At 38.8% G+C, this 19398-nt stretch overlaps 1 protein-coding gene across 1 annotated transcript; it reads left to right on the forward strand.

Annotated features, from left to right (window-relative positions):
• Positions 1-1189: 1189 nt before the first annotated feature.
• On the forward strand, positions 1190-15534 carry LOC131435258 (attractin-like). Its single transcript, XM_058602944.1, has 6 exons — positions 1190-2104; positions 2704-5865; positions 5922-6048; positions 6117-6203; positions 6283-6364; positions 13828-15534. Exons 1-6 carry the CDS (start codon positions 1818-1820, stop codon positions 13980-13982), a joined length of 3900 nt encoding a protein of 1299 aa, XP_058458927.1. The 5' UTR covers positions 1190-1817; the 3' UTR covers positions 13983-15534.
• The last annotated feature ends 3864 nt before the right edge of the window (positions 15535-19398 follow it).

Genomic DNA, 19398 nt, shown 5'->3' on the forward strand with positions numbered 1-19398 from the left:
GAAACGTATTTATTCAGGTTAGTGTACTCCATTTTATATGCCATATAAAATAAAACAAAGTCAACGTTCTGTTCATAACAAATTAAAATATTTATTTATATAAACATTACATATTACCGTTTTATTATCATATCACCTAATCATATATCACTTTTATTATAATCCTTTCCGATGTTCGCCAACTCAAATAAACCGATACCACAACCTGATTGAAGTGAATAAGTATTATTGAGTACAAAATATATACGAAGTAAAATACATACCACTCAAAACTTCTAGAAAATGTTGCGGAAATCCCAACTCGAATAAAACGCGTTGTTCTCGGGTAGCCATCAGTATTTTTTCCGTATTTGTTAAATTTTGTTATATACATGTCATCGAACATTCATACAGCTCATACATGATATTCCCAATATTTTCACTATGGCTATGGATATTTGAAAGTTATTGTATATTAAATAAATTTCATATACACTATCAATTATAGTTATATGTTTCCATATGACTTCTATAATAAATAAAAACAATTGATTCATATGACACATTTAATGAATAGAAAAAAAATTTTCATTTCAGTGTACATTAACAATGTAAAAATCAGTTGTAAATGTGCAGTGATATAATGCATATGATTACTTGGGAAGCGACAATAATCATTTCTTATGTCATTTTTGCTTGATAAAATTGAAACTGACCCAGGAGAGTTAGGTTTGGCATCAAGTGAAAACTACATTACAGTCAGTGTACACGGAACCGCAAATCAACCTAATTTTAAGTACATTCCACCCAATTTGGGGGTTTCGTTCAATAACCTAATTTTAGGTAAAGTGGCTCTAGGTAGTTTTCGTAAGACACGTGCAAAAAAATACTCAAAGATGAGTTATATTTACTCTATAGTTGAGTCTTTTTGACTCAATTTCAAGTTAATACGGTTTACTTAATTTTAGCTTATTGAACGAAACTCTCGCTGTTGGGTGGTTTTGCTCTTTGTATTTTGACAACAATTGAAGGAGCGAATGAAAGGAAGTACTCAATATTAAGTAAAAAGAAGTCAAATAATAGGTAGTTTTTATTTTCCGTGTAGTCACAAGCGCGTAGATTTGAGTTCTTTCGAATGAGCGTGTATGCCCTGTTGGAATGTTTGATCGGAATTTCACAACCGGGCAGTCGAAACGTCGAAACAAAAAATGCTCAAACGTCTTGATGACAGAATCATTTGATGGCTGCTATTGTCTTCTTTTCTCTAACGGTACTTTATGAGAAAAATATCATAATATTTTGCTGGTGTCCCCGTTCTACTAATGGCATTAGATCCATTACATCGAATGTTGGTTGACTTACAAACATAACTGTCAAAAGAGATTTCTTTATGCACAAGGAGACGAAAATGAACGTCACAAAAGAGAGTGGATGAAGACGACAGCCAAGAAACCATCAGCTAACAGTGGAAGTCGTAAAGAGCCTGTAGAAAAAGTATAACCCTGATCAAGATTGGAAGTATTTTTGTATTTAGTCATGATAATAGGATCCGTTTTTGTGATGTGACCGAAAAAATCTATTTCACGGTTCTCAGAAACCATTGATCAGTGAACGAAAATACAGAGACAATGCTCTGTGCTGGAAAATCTGGAGCGAAATCGTTTCGTTAATTTTTTTTCTTCCGTCGCTGAAAAGTGAAAAGTTGCTGTCTGGTGATTTTTTTTTGTGTGTTTCTGGTCTTGGGTGGAGGGGAGTTGCACTAGAATCTTGTTTTAGTTTTTTTTATTATTATTTCGAGAGTGCAGTGTGATCCGATCCTTCCGGTGACCAGTTGGACGATGTTCCAGATCTTCAAGTGCCATTGGATGCACCACCAACCGAGTAAATGTCCGCTGCTGCTGGGGAGTGTTATGCTGCGACTTTCGCTAGCACTGGTGTTGGTTCAGTTCGGTATGCTGGCGACGGCAGGAGGAATCAACTCCGGGCTGGCCACCGGGAACCAATCGTTCGGGGGGAAATGTTCGGAGATTCGGTGTATGAACGGGGGCAGCTGCAAAAACGGATCCTGCATCTGTCCGGATGGGTGGCAGGGTTCTGAGTGCCAGTTTTGCGGTGGCAAAGTTAGGTAAGGCCTGGACGAAACCTGTTCCTGGAGTTGTTTTTTTTCTTCTGTATGTTCATTTCTGTCGTTCCACTTACGTGTTTATCAGACTTTTTGATCTTGTCACAGCGGTGAGTTATCTGGGGAATTTCATTGCTGTCATTAAATCAACTTTTGGCAGTTTTAAGTTATTGCTTATTTATCTTTTTTTTTACAGTATAAATTAATTGAACTGAAGTGAAAGTACATTTTTGTAAAAGGGATTGCTGTTCGAGGCTCGTGATGTCACTTTAGTTACTGCATAGTTGCTATTCTTATATCAGATTTTTGTCACATTTCACTGGGGCCGTACCGTCAACAATGTGCAAATTTGGATTTTTTTAGTATTTGAAGAAAAAATCCACTTTTCCGTGATGATCGTTGAATCCGATCTTAAGGAGGCAGATTGCATCCTGGAATGCAATCATACAAAAATTAGAATATTATCGTCAATAACATTATTTCTTAACTTTCTACGCCTTAGCAACGGGACTCCTTTTGATAAACGAAAATCCATTGAAGAATGTACAACCCTTCTAATCATTCTGTTTTATTTTTTCCTTCTTTGCGACACGCCAACACAGATTGACTGATCCATCCGGAAGCATCCACGACGGATTGGGAAATTACTCGATCGGTGTCAAGTGTAGCTGGCTGATCGATGCCCGTGACCACAACAGCATCGCGGATAAATTGTCACCGGTGGGTAGCGGAAAACCATCGGTGATCCGATTGCATTTGGAGGAATTTGCAACCGAGTGCGGATGGGACCATCTGTACGTGTACGATGGCGATAGCGTTGAGTCACCGTTGCTGGCGGTTTTCAGTGGACTAATGTATCGGAAGAATTTCAGTATCCGAAAGGTGCCGGAGGTGTTCGCCCACAGCGGATCGGCACTGTTGCATTTCTTCAGTGACGATGCGTACAATATGTCCGGGTTCAACATCAGTTATCAGGTGAACGCATGCCCCACGGTGGATACAATGCTGAACTGTTCGGGTCACGGGGTGTGTATTTACGGGGAGTGTAACTGCGATGTGGGATGGAGCGGACCGGCTTGTAGTGTTTCGCGTTGTCCAAACAATTGCTCGTCGCATTTGGGCAGAGGTGCTTGTAATGTTATTCAACAGCGGTGCATCTGTGCCAAGGGGTACGATGGAAACGATTGTTCTCAGGTAAGATCGTACGGTGTTTGGACGTCAATCAATTCGGAAGATACGATTGGATTCGCACCACCAGGCAGTGCATCGCACGGAGCAGCAGTATTCAGGGATACCTTCTACATCATTGCTGGGGAAAGTTACGGGAAAGCGAAGTCCCTCATGTACATGTACGATTTTAATGGTAAGGTTTGGGAAACGGCTCATACGGACTCGAAGACAACACCGGACCTGCGGTACGGAGCTTCGACAGTAATGTATGGCGATAAGATTTTCCTGTACGGTGGAGTAGTCGAAGGCAAAGGTGTTTGCGGTGAGCTGTGGGCTTTTGACGTTAGTGCGAAAATTTGGGAAAACATCACGGTAAAGGCGGACCAGTGCAACGAAACGTACGCCATTTGTGGACCTCTCAAGTCCGCCGGACATACAGCGACGTTGATATCCAATTTCGAAGTAGGAAAAAAGGGACACTCCCAAAGAATGGTAGTCATTTTTGGTCATTCTCCTCAGTTCGGTTATCTGAATACGGTGCAGGAGTACAACTTCGGTACTCGAGAGTGGAAAATTGTGAAAACAAAAGGTTACCCAGTGAAAGGTGGCTACGGGCACTCTGCAGCGTATGATCCGCTTAAGGAGCGAATTTATGTTTACGGTGGAATCGTTTCCGAAAGTGATAGCACTCAATTGTTAAGTAATAAATTGTACAGCTACGAACCCCATAGTCGAGTCTGGACCCTGGAAGCAGCAGCTCCGAGTGCCAGATTTTTACACACTGCCACTTTCATAAGTCCTGGTTTGATGATGGTCTTTGGAGGCAATACCCACAACGACACTTCCCACAGTTTCGGTGCCAAGTGCTACAGCAAAGATTTGATGCTTTATGACATTCTGTGCGACTCGTGGCATATCCAGAGTATGCCTCAAGATCTGCGGGCAGATTTGGCTCGTTTCGGACATTCCGCTATTCTGTTTGAAGAATCCCTCTACATCTACGGAGGATTCGATGGACAGATGATTAACGATATGCTCAAATACACACCGGGTAACTGTAGAGCAATGAACCGATCGGACCAGTGTTTGAATACTCGTCCGGGCTACAAATGCATCTGGGATATTCAGAAGAGCAAATGCGTTCCCATTCTGGATGTCGACAAGGGAGCGTTGTTCAGCAGGGATCAAATCAATTACGAGTTCTGTCCACAGGAGAGTAGATTGGTTATGACACGGCAAGCCTTACAGGACTACGAACTGTGCAATCAGTTGAACAGCTGCCAGAGCTGCGTGTCTACTTCATATGGGTGCATGTTTTGCGGCATGGGCAGTGGCAAAGGGATTTGTGCGAAAGAAAAGTGTCCGGATGTGTCGTACACCTTAAGGGCCGACTTTTATCCGACGCGTAAGCTGAAAGATTGTCCGGAAAATGACGAAAAATTTTGCGAACAACTGCACGGATGTCACGCTTGCTCGGCGTACAAGTTCTGCCATTGGGATTACGAACACAGCAAATGCCATTACGTGGGGAATAAGACCGGTGGTAGTGAGATTCTGAACGACGCGTTGCCATGTCCACCGGCCTGCTCGGTGTTGACGACCTGTGGCAACTGCACCCAGGAGGAGTGCATATGGTGCCAGAACGAACAACGGTGTGTTGACAAAAATGCTTACACGGCAAGCTTTCCCTACGGGCAGTGCCGCGAATGGACAACTGGTTCTAACAAATGCCGAGCTGCGAGTTCCGGCAAAAGTCAGTGCGGATTCTATAAGACCTGTGCCCAGTGTCGAGATGATCCCGCTTGCGGATGGTGCGATGATGGTTCACTGACCGGCTTGGGTCGGTGTCTTCCAGGGGGAGACAGTGGAGCACACGAAGAAATGGAATGTCCAGCGACCCGGTGGCATTTCACTCATTGTCCCAGTTGCCAGTGCAACGGTCACAGCACTTGTCCGGATTCGAAAACATGCAAACAGCCATGTAAAGATCCTATGATTGGACAGAATTGTGAAAAATGTAAACCCGGTTTCTGGGGCAACCCCGTGAATGGGGGTACCTGTCAGAAGTGTGACTGCAATGGACAAGCACAGTACTGCCACAGTGAAACGGGTAAATGTTTCTGCAGTACCAAGGGACTCGCTGGGGATCACTGTGAGAAATGCGACGCTACCAATCACTATCATGGCGATCCCAGTCGTGGTTCATGCTACTACGATCTCACCATCGATTACCAATTCACGTTCAATTTATCGAAGAAAGAAGATCGCCATTTTACTCAAATAAACTTCCGCAACTCTCCGATCAAGTCGGATATTGATGCTGATTTCACCATAACTTGCTCGGTAGCGTCGAAGATGAACATCACCATTCGAACGGCGGGTGGTCCGGAAAAGCCTCTGTTTTCCGCTGTCAACTGTTCCACGTTTCGGTACCGGTTCTCGAAAGCCGAGCATCATTTTGGCATCGAGGACAACGTCACGCTGACTACATTCTATGTGTACGTGTACGACTTCCAACCGCCCCTGTGGATCCAGATAGCGTTCTCGCAGTACCCGAAGCTAAATCTACAGCAGTTCTTCATAACATTCTCAACGTAATATTTCCCGAATTCCCAAATTCGTTTCGTTAGTGCACTTTCGCTACTTGCAGATGCTTCCTGCTCCTCTTACTGATGGCGGCAATCCTGTGGAAAATTAAGCAACGGTACGACATGTTCCGTCGACGGCAACGATTGTTTGTCGAGATGGAACAAATGGCGTCGCGACCATTTTCTCAGGTACAACCGAAACTTTCAGCTAAACACTGAGTACAGCAAAACTTCAAATGATTTTCTTTCTCCGTTAGGTTCTGGTTGAGATTGAAAGCAAAGAATACAATGAGCTATCGCCGGCGGTAGAAAACATCACCAGTGCTCCAAGAAAGCGGAAAAAGGTAAACGGAAATTGCTTTACGATAAAGCTTGTTCATTGTATAATTTTGCATTTTTGTTTATTTCTATGATAATTCGCAGGATTCTCCAAGCCCAATAGCACTAGAACCTTGTGAGGGTAACAGAGCGGCGGTGCTCTCGCTTCTAGTCCGGCTACCGACAGGTATGTTAGCCAGAGCTGTTGCTAGGTTTTAACTGAACTTAGTTTCGTTTTAAGGACGAACATGTTGGCTCTCTGATATCTTAGTTCATTGTAGATTTCATTTGATGGTTTACTTTTTTCCGGGTGGGTTTTTCTGAGCCCAGTATGATAAGTCTATCTCTACTGGCACCAATAGTCGGTGAGATTTCGTTACATTATCGCATGTAAAATTATTCAAATTCCCCTTCAGTCAGCACAGTGGCTTGGTTTCGCGGATCTCGTGCGTTTTTCGTTTGGGTTTTAGTAGAGTGGCGCGGATTCTCTGAAATATTTAGAAATCAAAAATTCTTGTTTTGATGTCAGAAATACATGAAACTTGTAGTTATCTGATACAAAATTGTTACGTAAATACATTTTACTTTATTATAAAGCGCCTTTTCAAAAGTCACCCTCTGAGAGAGTGATAAGTTTTTGATCGTGAATATCTCTTGTTGTATCTAACCTATCAACATAATTTTTTGCTACATGCCATATCGGAAATATAATCATCAATTTATGACAAATATTTTCAGTTGTATGGCATAACTACAAACAATTCTTCCGTATTGGCATTTCCGGTACCCGCGACGACAGTTTTGAGGTAGTAAGCGACATTTCATTTGTGCCGTACCTACTGGGTAGGTATAAAGGCTTAAGGACTGAGGCCAGTAGGTCGCGTATAACCACGTGCCTCGCCCTGCGTATTACATTTCTCTCCATGTTCTCTCGAAAATGTGCAAAATGACTCTCAATGGGCCGGGTGGGCAAGAAAGTTTTGAAATTTTCGGTTACAAGTTTGACTACATCACATAAACTCCAATAAAGCTACCGCTTGTTTGGCAGCTTTTCTGAGACGATTTTATTTTTCTCTCCTTTTTCGTTACGTTACCAGGAAACTGGAGCAGAAAAAATGGCGCGTTCATAGAAATCGACTTACCTTCACAAAAATAACATACACTTCCTTTTCATGGCGACAACACCTATGTTTTTATGCACTAATCGCATCTAAATTAAATTATTCCGGCCTTTGAAGGAGAAATCTCTGAACAAGTTGAATAACGGCGTTTTCAGCTATGCAAATCTTCCTTCAGAAAAAAGACTTTTCCGACCGCTAAAGTCAATGAATCATTCTGAAATTTTCACAGAATAATCTAAACTAATTTTCTAATGTCGTTTTCGCTTGAGAAATATGAAACTGACCCAGGGTAGTTTAATCAAACAAACCCATTTTTAACGAAACTGAGATTATTTCGCACTTAGCAACGCGGTTTGAGCAAACCTGATATAACAATCAGGTTCGAAACTGACTCGAGTTTTAGTTCAACAACGTAAATACTATAGGTTCGAAACTAGCTTCAAACAAACGGTTTGACAGGAGTTAGGGTGGAAACTGGGTTAGATTTGGCATCAAGCGAAAACGAAATAAGAGATTGTCAGTTGGGTTTTTTATATTCGTCACTGTTTGTGAAAAATATCAAATTTGAAGAGTAAAAATAGCCCTCTAGAACACCCTAAAACACACTGGTCTCAGACCTTCACACTTGATTTCGTTCATTCTAGCCTGCGCAGGAGGTTAAGCAAGTGCATCTTAAAGACCTCATTTCGGTTGGTTTAGGTCCAGATCTCTTTTTCTGTTCCAGTATCAAGAATTCTGTTCCTGAGTATAGTTTCATGCTCAGAATCCAGTTCCAAGAATATTCCTGGAACTGGATTCATGCTCAGAATCCAGTTCCAGGAATATTCTTCTGTTCCAGCCTTGTACATTCGTGGAAAATGACATCAATATTGTGGAGTATCGAAATGACCCAATTAATATGTTCTTTTAGAGCCTTCGCCATTATTTATGATATAAGTAAATCGACATTTTGCATATTGGCTTTTAACGCCGTTCGCAGATCACGCAGTGTTCGCTCTGGCGAAAAAAAATTATGGTGGGATTTATTTTGCGCACTGTTCGCAGTATGATTTTTGCTTCAAACAAAGGTAAACCAGCCCTTTTAAGGACTATACATGTTAACAAAAGATCTATAAGAATTATTCAACTGTTGAAATATGCACATCGAAAGAAAAAAAAACTGGGTGGGTAATATCAGAGACATAACTGGATGTCGTAAATACGAATAAAACAGGTACACCTCCTAATAGCAGTCAGTTGATCGATTGTGTGAATTGTGCAAGCATTCCTTTTTTCACTACTAGAATTTGAAACGATGCACCTACACTGAAATACGGATAAGTTACATCAAACATTCTGCCTCACAATTAAACATTATGAAGTAATTTTCATAATTATTTATAATAAATAACGGTGGTTCTAAAAAGAACCTTTCATGAAGACGTTCGTTTTGGGGAGTGACGAGTTGAATTCGAATTCCGATGGATACTACTGACTGACGTCATCTTTTTTCCAAGCTTGTCCACCGGTTGTCCGTGGATGAGATACTGGTATCCTTGGCGTAGGTATACCGTTCACAACCGATTATAATCTTCCAATGAAGAAAACATTAATTCGCTGGGTTGATCAATGATACAATAGGCCTGTGATATGAAAAGTATGGAAAATATCTACGACTTGCAACATTGATATTTCTATCAAATACGAGATCAGTAGCAGATTAGTAGCTATTATCTTGTTCTGAAGCATTTTTATTAAAATCCCTCGCAACTATCATCGGCGTATTTTTACAGGAATATATAATTGCCAGCAATTTCAATACAAAAAATAACTGAGAAAAAATTTCTAAATTTTTCTTATTAGAATCTATTAGACTGTAGACTTACACTAAGCTGATTATAATCACTTCCGATTTGCCTATTTTAACAAATAAGTAATTCTAATAGTTCTTTAGAAAACAGTTTGAGCCATTATATAATTTGGTATTACATTCCTGTAGAGGAATTTGACCTTCTGTTTCAACAGACTTCGCAGCCGATTCATAGTGTACAGAAACCATTGCATGGCTGGTGCTACGATCCTATTGACAGCCATTTGAGCCATTAGAAGGGATGATTTTGCTAATGTTTCGCAAGCTTGTTCACTTTTCGTTTTCTTTCTCTCCAATGCAAACGATCAGCAGTTCTGTATGACGCAATCGCTCTTGTTTGAATTGAAACTAGCTTTGCGAACAAACCGCAACAGTGGCTAATGATGCCAAACTGGTTTAATGCGTCTTCTCGCCTTGACGACCGGAAGGCAAATGAGAACTACGACCTGGTCGTTTAAGGGTTTTAACCACGCAGAAGGTGCGCTATTCGATGCCGCTGTTTGAATGTGTATTCTCGCCCCGACGTCTGCTTCCATCCAACGCACAAGAAGAAATGATCGATTTTGGACCACGGTTCCCCTGTTATAACGTTCAGTTGAAGATATGTACCTGACTAAGGAGTGTATCGATAAATAGTTAGCAACATTCAAACAGTTATTACTCTGAAATGGCTTAATTTTTTGCAGCGTGTTTTGCGGTGATATGTTTATGTCAATAACAACTGCGCAATCGATTGGTTTCGGTACGCTTTATCGTTTCAATGATGAGTCGAATTGATCCGGAAACGGGTGATACTGCACCACACCAGTGTCAAAAATATTATCGAGAAGTTCGGCAAGACCCTTTCCATGAAGGATTTGCCCCGATGCGGTAGGAAAACGGGTCCCAGCCAGCCCGGCCGGGACTTAAAAGTGGTTGAGTACATCAGGAAAAACCCATCGACGTCGACGCGGGATTTGACCAAGCAGTTCAACACCAGCATCAGGATGATTCAACGGATCAAAATTCGGAACTTCCCTGAAAACGTACAAGAAACAGAAGGTGCCGAAAAAGTCCCTGGTACAGCAAGTTCAGGCCAAAACAAGAGCGCGAAAACTGTATAACCGGATTCTACAGAATAAAGACGGATGCATCCTGATCGACGACGAAACCTACGCCAAGGAAGACTCTCGAGCGCTGCCCGGACCGCAATATTATACGAAATCGGTGTACCAGGACCTGAACGACGCTGACACCACGGTGGCGATGGGAAAGTTCGGGCAGAAGGTGTTGGTCTGGCAAGCAATTTGTACCTGTGGTTTGCGGTTGTCGATTTTCTTCACGAAGGGCACAATTAACGCCAAGGTGTACGAGGAAGAATGTTTGAAGAAGAGAATGCTGACACTGTATAGAAAGCATAAGGCTTTGGCTTCAGCCCACAACGCCAACTCCGTTCTACAGTGGTTGTCAAAAAATAATGTACAATTCGTGGAAAAGGACATCAACCCATCGAACTGCCCTGATCTTCGGCCAATTGAAAGGTATTGGGCAATTGTCAGGCGGCACTTTCGGAAGGAAGGTACAGTGTCCCAAAACATGCAGGAGTTAAAAAATACTGGACAGCTGCCACCAGGAAAGTCACAAAAGTAACTGTGCAGAATTTAATGAAGAATGTCAAGTCCAAAGTGCGAGCGTTTCACTGAAACTAGGATTTTCTTCAATATAATCAGTGAAATGCATAAAAATGTAATTTTTCTACAATATATTGAAAACTTTTCGCTTTTTTATTCAATAATCAATGTTGCTAACTACTTTTCGGTACACTCCTTACCTCAAAATCGTCGTCCTTGCGCAAAAAAACCAAAGGGAAAGTAAAGAGTTTTCCGCGTTGTTTTTTAAGTTTGAGAAAACTCAATTTTCGAGTTGTTTGTGGTTATCTCACACTGTTCAAAATATTATCCTAAATTCCTGGTCATGTTTTTGATGAAATAGTGAAAGAATTATGTTGCTGCCGTTTATACAAGTCGAGATATTCACGATTAAGTTCTGCCCATTCTTCCATATGGCTAATTTTGAAAAGGCGCCCCATAGTAAAGTAAATCGTATTCACGACAAAAATTACAAGGTTGTATGCAAGACACGACCGAGCACTTCTTCTTCTTCTTTTTCTTCAGGTTCTGGTTGGAGTCACCTCATTTGAGATGACGCCGGTTTGATGGCCCAGCAACTTAAGCTATATTGCCAGGTAATTTTCGTTTATAGTCCAATGGACTTTCTTTTCACTGGACTACAAAGTACGGATAAAAATCCTTTCTTTCTTGCGAAATACTCTAATTTTCTCCGGATTAATACGATACAACGTGCTCAGTTTCCGTTGAGAGTTTCAACGGAAGTCACTATCGCGCACAATTACATTACATAAGGAACAATTCAAAGGTTCCCAGAATAAAAACAAAAATATCGATGATGGTGGATGCACTGAACTAAAAATTTATTCAAGTGACCGATCAGAACCTTAATCTAGTTAAGGCTTCTTTATTATCGTTTCCCACATTTTTTTTGTATTGAATTTTGTATTTACCACTAGATACGCAACAAATATCCACAATTTCGATCATATTGTAACTTGATGTTATTAATATTATTGTACGAGTATTGTCATAGTCACTACGCATTTGGCGATCAGACGATTTTTGTTTTGATTTAAATAATAATTGAACTTTGACTGGCGGTAAACCGAGATTCTCTGGGGGGTCCTATTAAAATAATACATGTAAAAGCGCAGATCACCTTATCTTGAGTTTTTCTTCGATACTGTATGGTATTGCATTTAATAGTTTTGTGTATGTTAGTCTGCGTGCAACTCATTTGTACTAAACCGAGGAGGCCGTTTTAAGATAACTTGAAGAATTTTATTCCGAATCTTTTGAAGCGTTTTACTCCTTACAACATGATTAAATTGGTGCTGTTTAACGATTTATTGTTCTTGTCACACTTAGTCTGGATCAAACCATATCAGTATCTATAGAGTATATCCATCCATTCAATTAGATTACATGATTATTCTTCGTCGAATGATTTAAACTGACCTGTTAGTCACCGAAACATCAATAACTATTGAAGAATCCAACGAACTCTTCTGCGATCGCACGTTCCGTGGTTTGATAATATTTGTGTAGAAAACGTAAAATTTTCAATTTTCATCTGGGAAATTCTTAATTTTGCAGGTTGCAGTTAGATATTAATTGATAAATTTTTAAACGAAATCGATTTTATAAATCTATTTGCTAATGTTTTACCACCTGAATCAAATCTGGTTGAAAATTTTCATCCCAGTATATAGGATAGTTTCAAATTATGCGTTTGATTACAACACACGAGTAATCATTTTGTTATCCTTATTTGTAAGGTTTTACGACCTGCTTTCGTTAAATCCCAAGTGAATTGAAAAAAATCGACCAAAAATTGGCTAAATACATGGGATATTTCAAAAGAACCGGTAATCACGTTGATTCAGTTCTTCAATAGCTAGTTGATATAAAAGATATTTAAGCGAACACGGTGTGCCGCAAACAGCAGGATATTGCACCAACACACAATGCAAAAGCGACAATCGGGCGAGCGAACGCATATACAATCCAGTCATCACCACACTGGACGAGCTATTTGTTTCATTCACATGCAAGCAACAACCAGGCAAAGACAAAGGACAGGAGAGAAATGGAAGCTCCTCTCCCCCTAGAAAAAGGGTGACAACGAGATTCAACACAAAAAAAAATTTATTTAAAAAATCGGCTCAATCGGCCACGTAAAGCTTGTACGCAAATAGGCCTGAACAAAAATATCTTTTAAATAACTAGACAAAGCAATACTACGCAGAACAATGCAATGTTTTCATGCATGGCGCAAATCCTCCTCTGCCGAACAAGAAAATGACATCATGTTGGACAACTGGGATTGGTGGATGAAGACATAGGTCGATTCTAACACTTTTTCCAATAGTATGGTATTGAAATACTGAAACGTCGTTGCCATACATGTTTAAGTTAATAGTTTCCGAATCGATTGGTTGCAAAATTATGTCAATCCATCAACAAATGACGTTATTAACGTTCAAAATTATGACAGAAAAAGGTTACACGGCTATTTTTTGAAATTTTTAATTGAAAAGTAAGGCCTTTTTAATTCCAAAAGGTAAAAAAAAAATGATTGAAAAAAAGTGAATTGTGGTGTCACCGCAATCAGCGTCGTATTCACATCACGCTAATCTTTTATTTTACTGTTAGATATAATCACAAGTTTATTTTCCAGTTGAATTCATGCGGGAAGTGTTTAAATTGTTGTAGTTGGAATATTTCTATAATAGGCAAGATAACTTTGCAATCTGTTATCTGAGGATTGGTTTCTACATGCTTTTTAGCAGTTGGTTCATGAAATGTAAAAAAAAACATGTTCAAAATTAAATCACAGAACAAAGTTTTTCATAATACTATCCTATGAATATCTAAAGTACAAGTCTTGAGAATTTCCCTCTCTTTATCATAAGACGAACTTATGGAATGCATTTACAACCCTTATGTCTGAAAGGCATAATTCTTTCTAATCATTTCTTTCGAAGATCTGAGTGTGGGCTTCACACGTTCCAAAAAAAAATAAGATCGCCCTTAATTCAATAAACACTACTACTTTCTCGCTCCGCAGGTGGCCTCCAACACGCTCCTCCAGGTCAATCGGCAGGTCTTGCCGTAGCAAGTGCATTAGTAACGTTAGGTAACCCGCGACGACCGTCGATAGAACATCCGAAGGAACCTAAGAGTAAACGTAAGCAAAGCCAACATCCGGACAGTTGTATATAGAACCGGTAAGCAGGCCGAATATTATACAATACGGACAAACAAACAAAAAAATGAGCGAGACAGAAATCGAGCATCAGAAGCAAACAACTATTAATTATGAAATTACCTAAACAAATCAACATTGTAAACAACTATGATGATCACTAATTACGGTAAAGTAATGGACGGGACAGATGAAGAGGAAGCCAGACGTACAGAGACAGTAGAGTTTGTAAGTTTAAAAATGGTGTTATTGTGGATAGTCTAACGTATTTTAGGAAGCGCTATCGATCTCTACGAGAGAGGAAAATCAAACTGTGCAGAAAAGAAAGTTTCAAGTAATTTAATTTTACCCACTAACTGTTTGTGAATAGTAGGATATAAAAAGGAGAAAAGTTCAGAAAAAAGCAATTTTATTGGCAGTCTTTTCTTTTTCGAGAGAAGACTGACAAATTTAATTGGGAATGTCTTACGCATTTTTTCCGTGTAGAATTACAGTAAGTTCTCGATTACATGAAATTTAATCGACAGTCCCCGATTATTATCTCTGACACTTATCGTACTATTGTTGCCTTCGTTTTGTTTCGGAATTCTACATCTCAAACGTCTTTCGGATTTTCCGCGAGTAAGCAAACCAACGTTTAACTCTATTCGAACCAAATACGCTTTTTTGGCTTATTTTGTATCACTACTAATAATATAATTAAGTTGAGTTTTCTGTTCGACATTTTACGTGTGTTCAATCTACAAACCGAAATATATAGAACTGATGGTGAAACTTTTTTTCCTGCGTTTATATCACAAGCTATATAAATTGTGCTTAGGTTTAACACTGCATTTTCCTACCACGCGTAGTAGCGAAACTAAGGTTAGCCATTTTGATAAGCAGGTACAAAATACTCAACGTTCCATAAACCTAAAAATTTATTTCCGAACATCATATTGAAGTCTCCAACCAAGCAAGAAAATTACTCTTCCACGTACAGTTTATGTTTCGGAAGCTTTTAAAAAGTTACACCGACAACTTTTCAATTCAAACTCAAATCTTCAAAATAAGGAATGTCCAAGGCCAACCTTATCTGTCAGCAGAAAGAGAAACATCGTTCTTGCAAACGTGGTTTTAGATTTAATTGTGATTAATTATTAACCGGACTAAGTTTCCGATAGACGTCGACTACTGAATAACAAATGGTTTTAAGGAAATATATCCAAGGTATGCTGTTGCGCTAAAGGACGAAGGAACGAGATACGGTTGGCAATGGAATAGGAAATTGAACTAAGGCATCACAATATTATTATGATTATAGATCTTTCAATACATTGAAATAAACTTGATCAGTGGTAATGCAATGAGATATACATAGCTCGTAGGTAGCTCATGAATAAGATATGTCTGAAGTTAGGATAATGACGTTCAGACTCATTTGTGGATTCCGGGAATCCGCAAAAGGTGTGTGAGTTTAGATTGCAGGTAGAATTTGTAAAAAAAAACAGGAAAAAAAACACACACACAGTGAGAATAAAGTATTTTATGGCATTTGTTGCAATAATAAAAACTGACGAAATCAGCAAATTTTGATTTTTTATTTCCTACATAAAAATATCACTGAAATTGCCAAACTAACACACTGCTTTATTACCAGTTTGCAACTGAGAATAACAACAACAATTGAATTTTCCTATAGGTCGATACTGCAAACGACAGATTCTCTTTTATTTATTACTAAAACATTACAACGTTTATTGTTTGAACGTTGAAATGATGAAGTATTTTATCGAAGAAAATTACATTCCGCGGTAGTAGCAGAATGAGAGTGTGCAAGCGAGTGATGGCGTGATAACCCTACCGTACGTACTGTAGAGATGTGCGAAACAGCTCATACCGGTGAGCAGCTCCGAACCGATCACTAAAGTGAATCGATTCAATTCATTAGCTCATCAGCTCATTTAGATTGAACTGAAGGTTAGTTTTAGACGCCGTATTTCTTGAAGTTTTTTTCTTGGACCATTTCTCTTACTCCGTTTTTCTTTCATATGCATGATTGAAATCATTGATGCACAAGGAACAATGCTATGTGAACGAATTTGTCTGCGAATCATTATTATGTCACATTTGTTGAATATCTGCAAAAGTGGCATCCCTAAATGTACCTTAGCCTACTGAGTGAGAGGTGAGATTTCTTATTGACAATGGCTCATTCAATCTGTTAAGGTGAAATGTAGCGGAATGCGAAAATCGCGTTTTTGATCAATTATTCAAAAACTGGACCGATTTTCGAAAAACCAAAAACACTTAAGTTTTAGAAAACAAATTTATCATAACTAAGTATTCTTAGAATTTTGAAATTTTGCTTTGCCGAGCCGTAATTGGTTTTTGAAATGTATAAACGGTCACTGTTCCGTCCCACGGGGATGATTTTAGAACTGAAAAGTAGTGTTTGTAGCAGAATTTCACAAAGAATCTGAAAATGCAACTCAAAATTATAAAATTTAAGCTAAAACAACCGAAAATTGAAAAAGTTTACATAAACTTTTTTGCATTTTTTTTATTGCTTGCGCGCTGCTGTTTCGTATTGAGGTGGTGTGAGAAATGCACGGTGGGCACGGTGGCATTATATCGTGAGCAAAAATACATATAAAATTATGACGCGAATTTATGCAGCATTGGGTTTGGTGTTGAAATAGAAACGAGTTGAATACAATAAAATGGGTATTGTAAGAAATTGTTTATTTTCTAAGTAACTGTCATTTATAATGCTAATAATGTCCAATTCTGTTGAGTTCAATGCATTGAATGCATTGTCAGATCTTCGGTTCGTTATCGTTGAAACAGACATTTCTAGACTATATAATTCCGAAAGTCGCTTCCGGAGAAAAGTTAATGGTAGTTTATGGTACTATAAAGTTTGTTCATTTCAATCTAAGTTCTCACAACCCAAGCTAGTGATGTCCGAGAAAATGTGCCGCTTTTTATGATTGCACACACATGAGTCGGCCTCTTTGGCTTGGTTTAAAATTTCTTTGGCTGTGTATGTGAATATTTCATCATACCGGTTGCACAAACTATGCTTTGAGTGCAAGTGTTAGTAGATTAGCGCCGCTTTTACACAGGCCCCGGGTCAATCGACCAAAAAAATAAATTAAATGATATAACCGGGACCTTTTTTGCTCTCATCACTTGTTCTCGGGAGTTCTCACACAAATATTGCTTGAGCCCGGACCCATTGAAACGTGAAAGCGGCCCTGTAGTAGATGGATTTTTATTCTTGAAACAAGACGCACAAAAGGAAACAGACAGTTCGTCATTTCGCATTCAGCAATTCAGTTGGTCAATACACATACATTTAACCTCATGTTAGTCACTCATAATTACTCATGATTTATAGCTCTAGTGTAAGAGTAATCACTAACAATAACGAATGAATTAGGATATATTCAATGTGTGAAGAATTCAAAAATCCATTACATCCAGTCTTTTTTACAAGCCAATATAACGAGAGCTAAGCCCACTGCGCTCAATCATTGTAAAAAGTTCTTGTTTCCATGTGTCCGTTTTTCGTGGTATGCTTTGTGCGACGGTTCGTTCAACTGAAGCGAATGAAATTTTGCGCGCATTTTATGACGCTACATTTCACCTTAAAGAAGGATAGATGGACATTTGGTAGAACGAATGAAAGCACACATTTCTTCTCATTTAGTACGGTGAACTGGTGAGCTGTGGTTCTTTTGAAAAGAGCTGTGAGCTGTCAGCTCACTTCAAAGGTTCGATTCACTGGAACAGTTCAGGCTCTTTAGTACGTAGAAAATTTTTTTTGTTGAACATAATTAAAATTGAGTTTCACATAACAATTTATTCTGTTGAAATAGTGGCGACAGAAAATCTGGTTTGATATTGCAAACATTCTTGCTTGAAACTACAAAACTAGATAATTTTTTTCAGCGGAGTAATTTGTTTCAATCGATAGTTTGACAGTAGTGACAGTCGACTCGTTTTTAGTGTGTTTTGATAATTTTCGCTTTTGTTTGACGAAGGATTCATAACGGTTTCTACGATTGGAAACAAATCAGTTTCTTTCCAAATTTTTCAGCGTATTTTTCAACAAGCTTAAAAGCAACTCGATTCTCCAACTCTACAGCAAATCTCACTTTCATAATATCACACTAGATCTGCTTTTTCGTGGAAAACGCGCATACACTTTTGTTTATGCTATGGTACATTGGTCAAAACATTGCCAATTGACGAAAGTAGCATTAATGATTATTTTTCATTGATTTCGACATACGTCAAATGTGAATCGAGAAACGGTGTTCGGGTAGTGCGTGTATTAGAACATTTCTAACAAAATGCAATAAAAATCTCGGTTTGTTTACCTTTGTTACTTAGGTCGTAATGAAAATTTTATACAGATTTAGTATATTCGTTTGTAAACGAGAATGGGGACTTTTCGTTCGAACGAATGATGTTCGAATACACTTATCGTCTGAAGCTAGACTGGCATACATTCTAGCGTTTCGCATATGGTTAATCACAAGAATTGGACCAATTTCATCAAGGCCGAGCATTTATTTGGATAAGTTCACTGATATTTGAATATTTTGTGGCAAACGAGTCGCGTTCAAATTCATTCGAATAAAAACAAGAATGGCTTATTCGTATTCGTTCGAAAGTACCCGTGAGGGTGCATATCTGTGTTACTGTATCGAGTACAAAAACCGGTATAGTTGGTAGCGTTGATTTGTATTGTTAATCTTTGAACGATTTTTTTCTTGGCAGTGTACATGCAGAGACTTTCTTGTTGTTTAAAACAACAAAACAATCAGCTGTCCGTCAAACAAAATATAAACAATTGTTTCCAAGCGAGATATTGTGAATTCAAACTGATTAAGCTTGTTTTAAACTAGAGTATAGTTATTCCAAACAAATTTTTGTTGTGTCAAAAAAATTTTTGTAGAATCAAACCATAATTATTATTGTCACCGCGTCCGAAAAAAAAAATTCGTTTGAATTGCCCGGAATTTATTAATTTTTACAATATTTTTTTCCGCGTGTATTTCGAAGCATGCTCCCCACTGCTAACACTATTTAAAACTACGCCTATGCTTGTTGGAGCCGTCAACAAACATCCTTGACGTTTACGATGCAAAGTGAAGCAGAGATGCCAGGTTTACAGATTAAGTTTGTTAATATGCTGCACTGATTTAAAAAATGATTTTCAGAGATTTACAAAATCGATAACAGACTGGAAATGAGTTTATAGATCTTTAAATTGCACAGTAAAAATATATTTCTTGAAAGTGCTGAGACCTTTTGTTTTTGATCACGAAAATGATCTCGATCTGCATTGTTCTCATGGGAAGTAGACACAGATTTTACATTGATTTTTCGATTGAACACTGATTTAGAAAAACAAATACCTGGCATCCTTGAAGGGGAGAA

The sequence above is a fragment of the Malaya genurostris genome, chromosome 1 (assembly GCF_030247185.1).
Source record: "Malaya genurostris strain Urasoe2022 chromosome 1, Malgen_1.1, whole genome shotgun sequence".
NCBI lineage: Eukaryota > Metazoa > Arthropoda > Insecta > Diptera > Culicidae > Malaya > Malaya genurostris.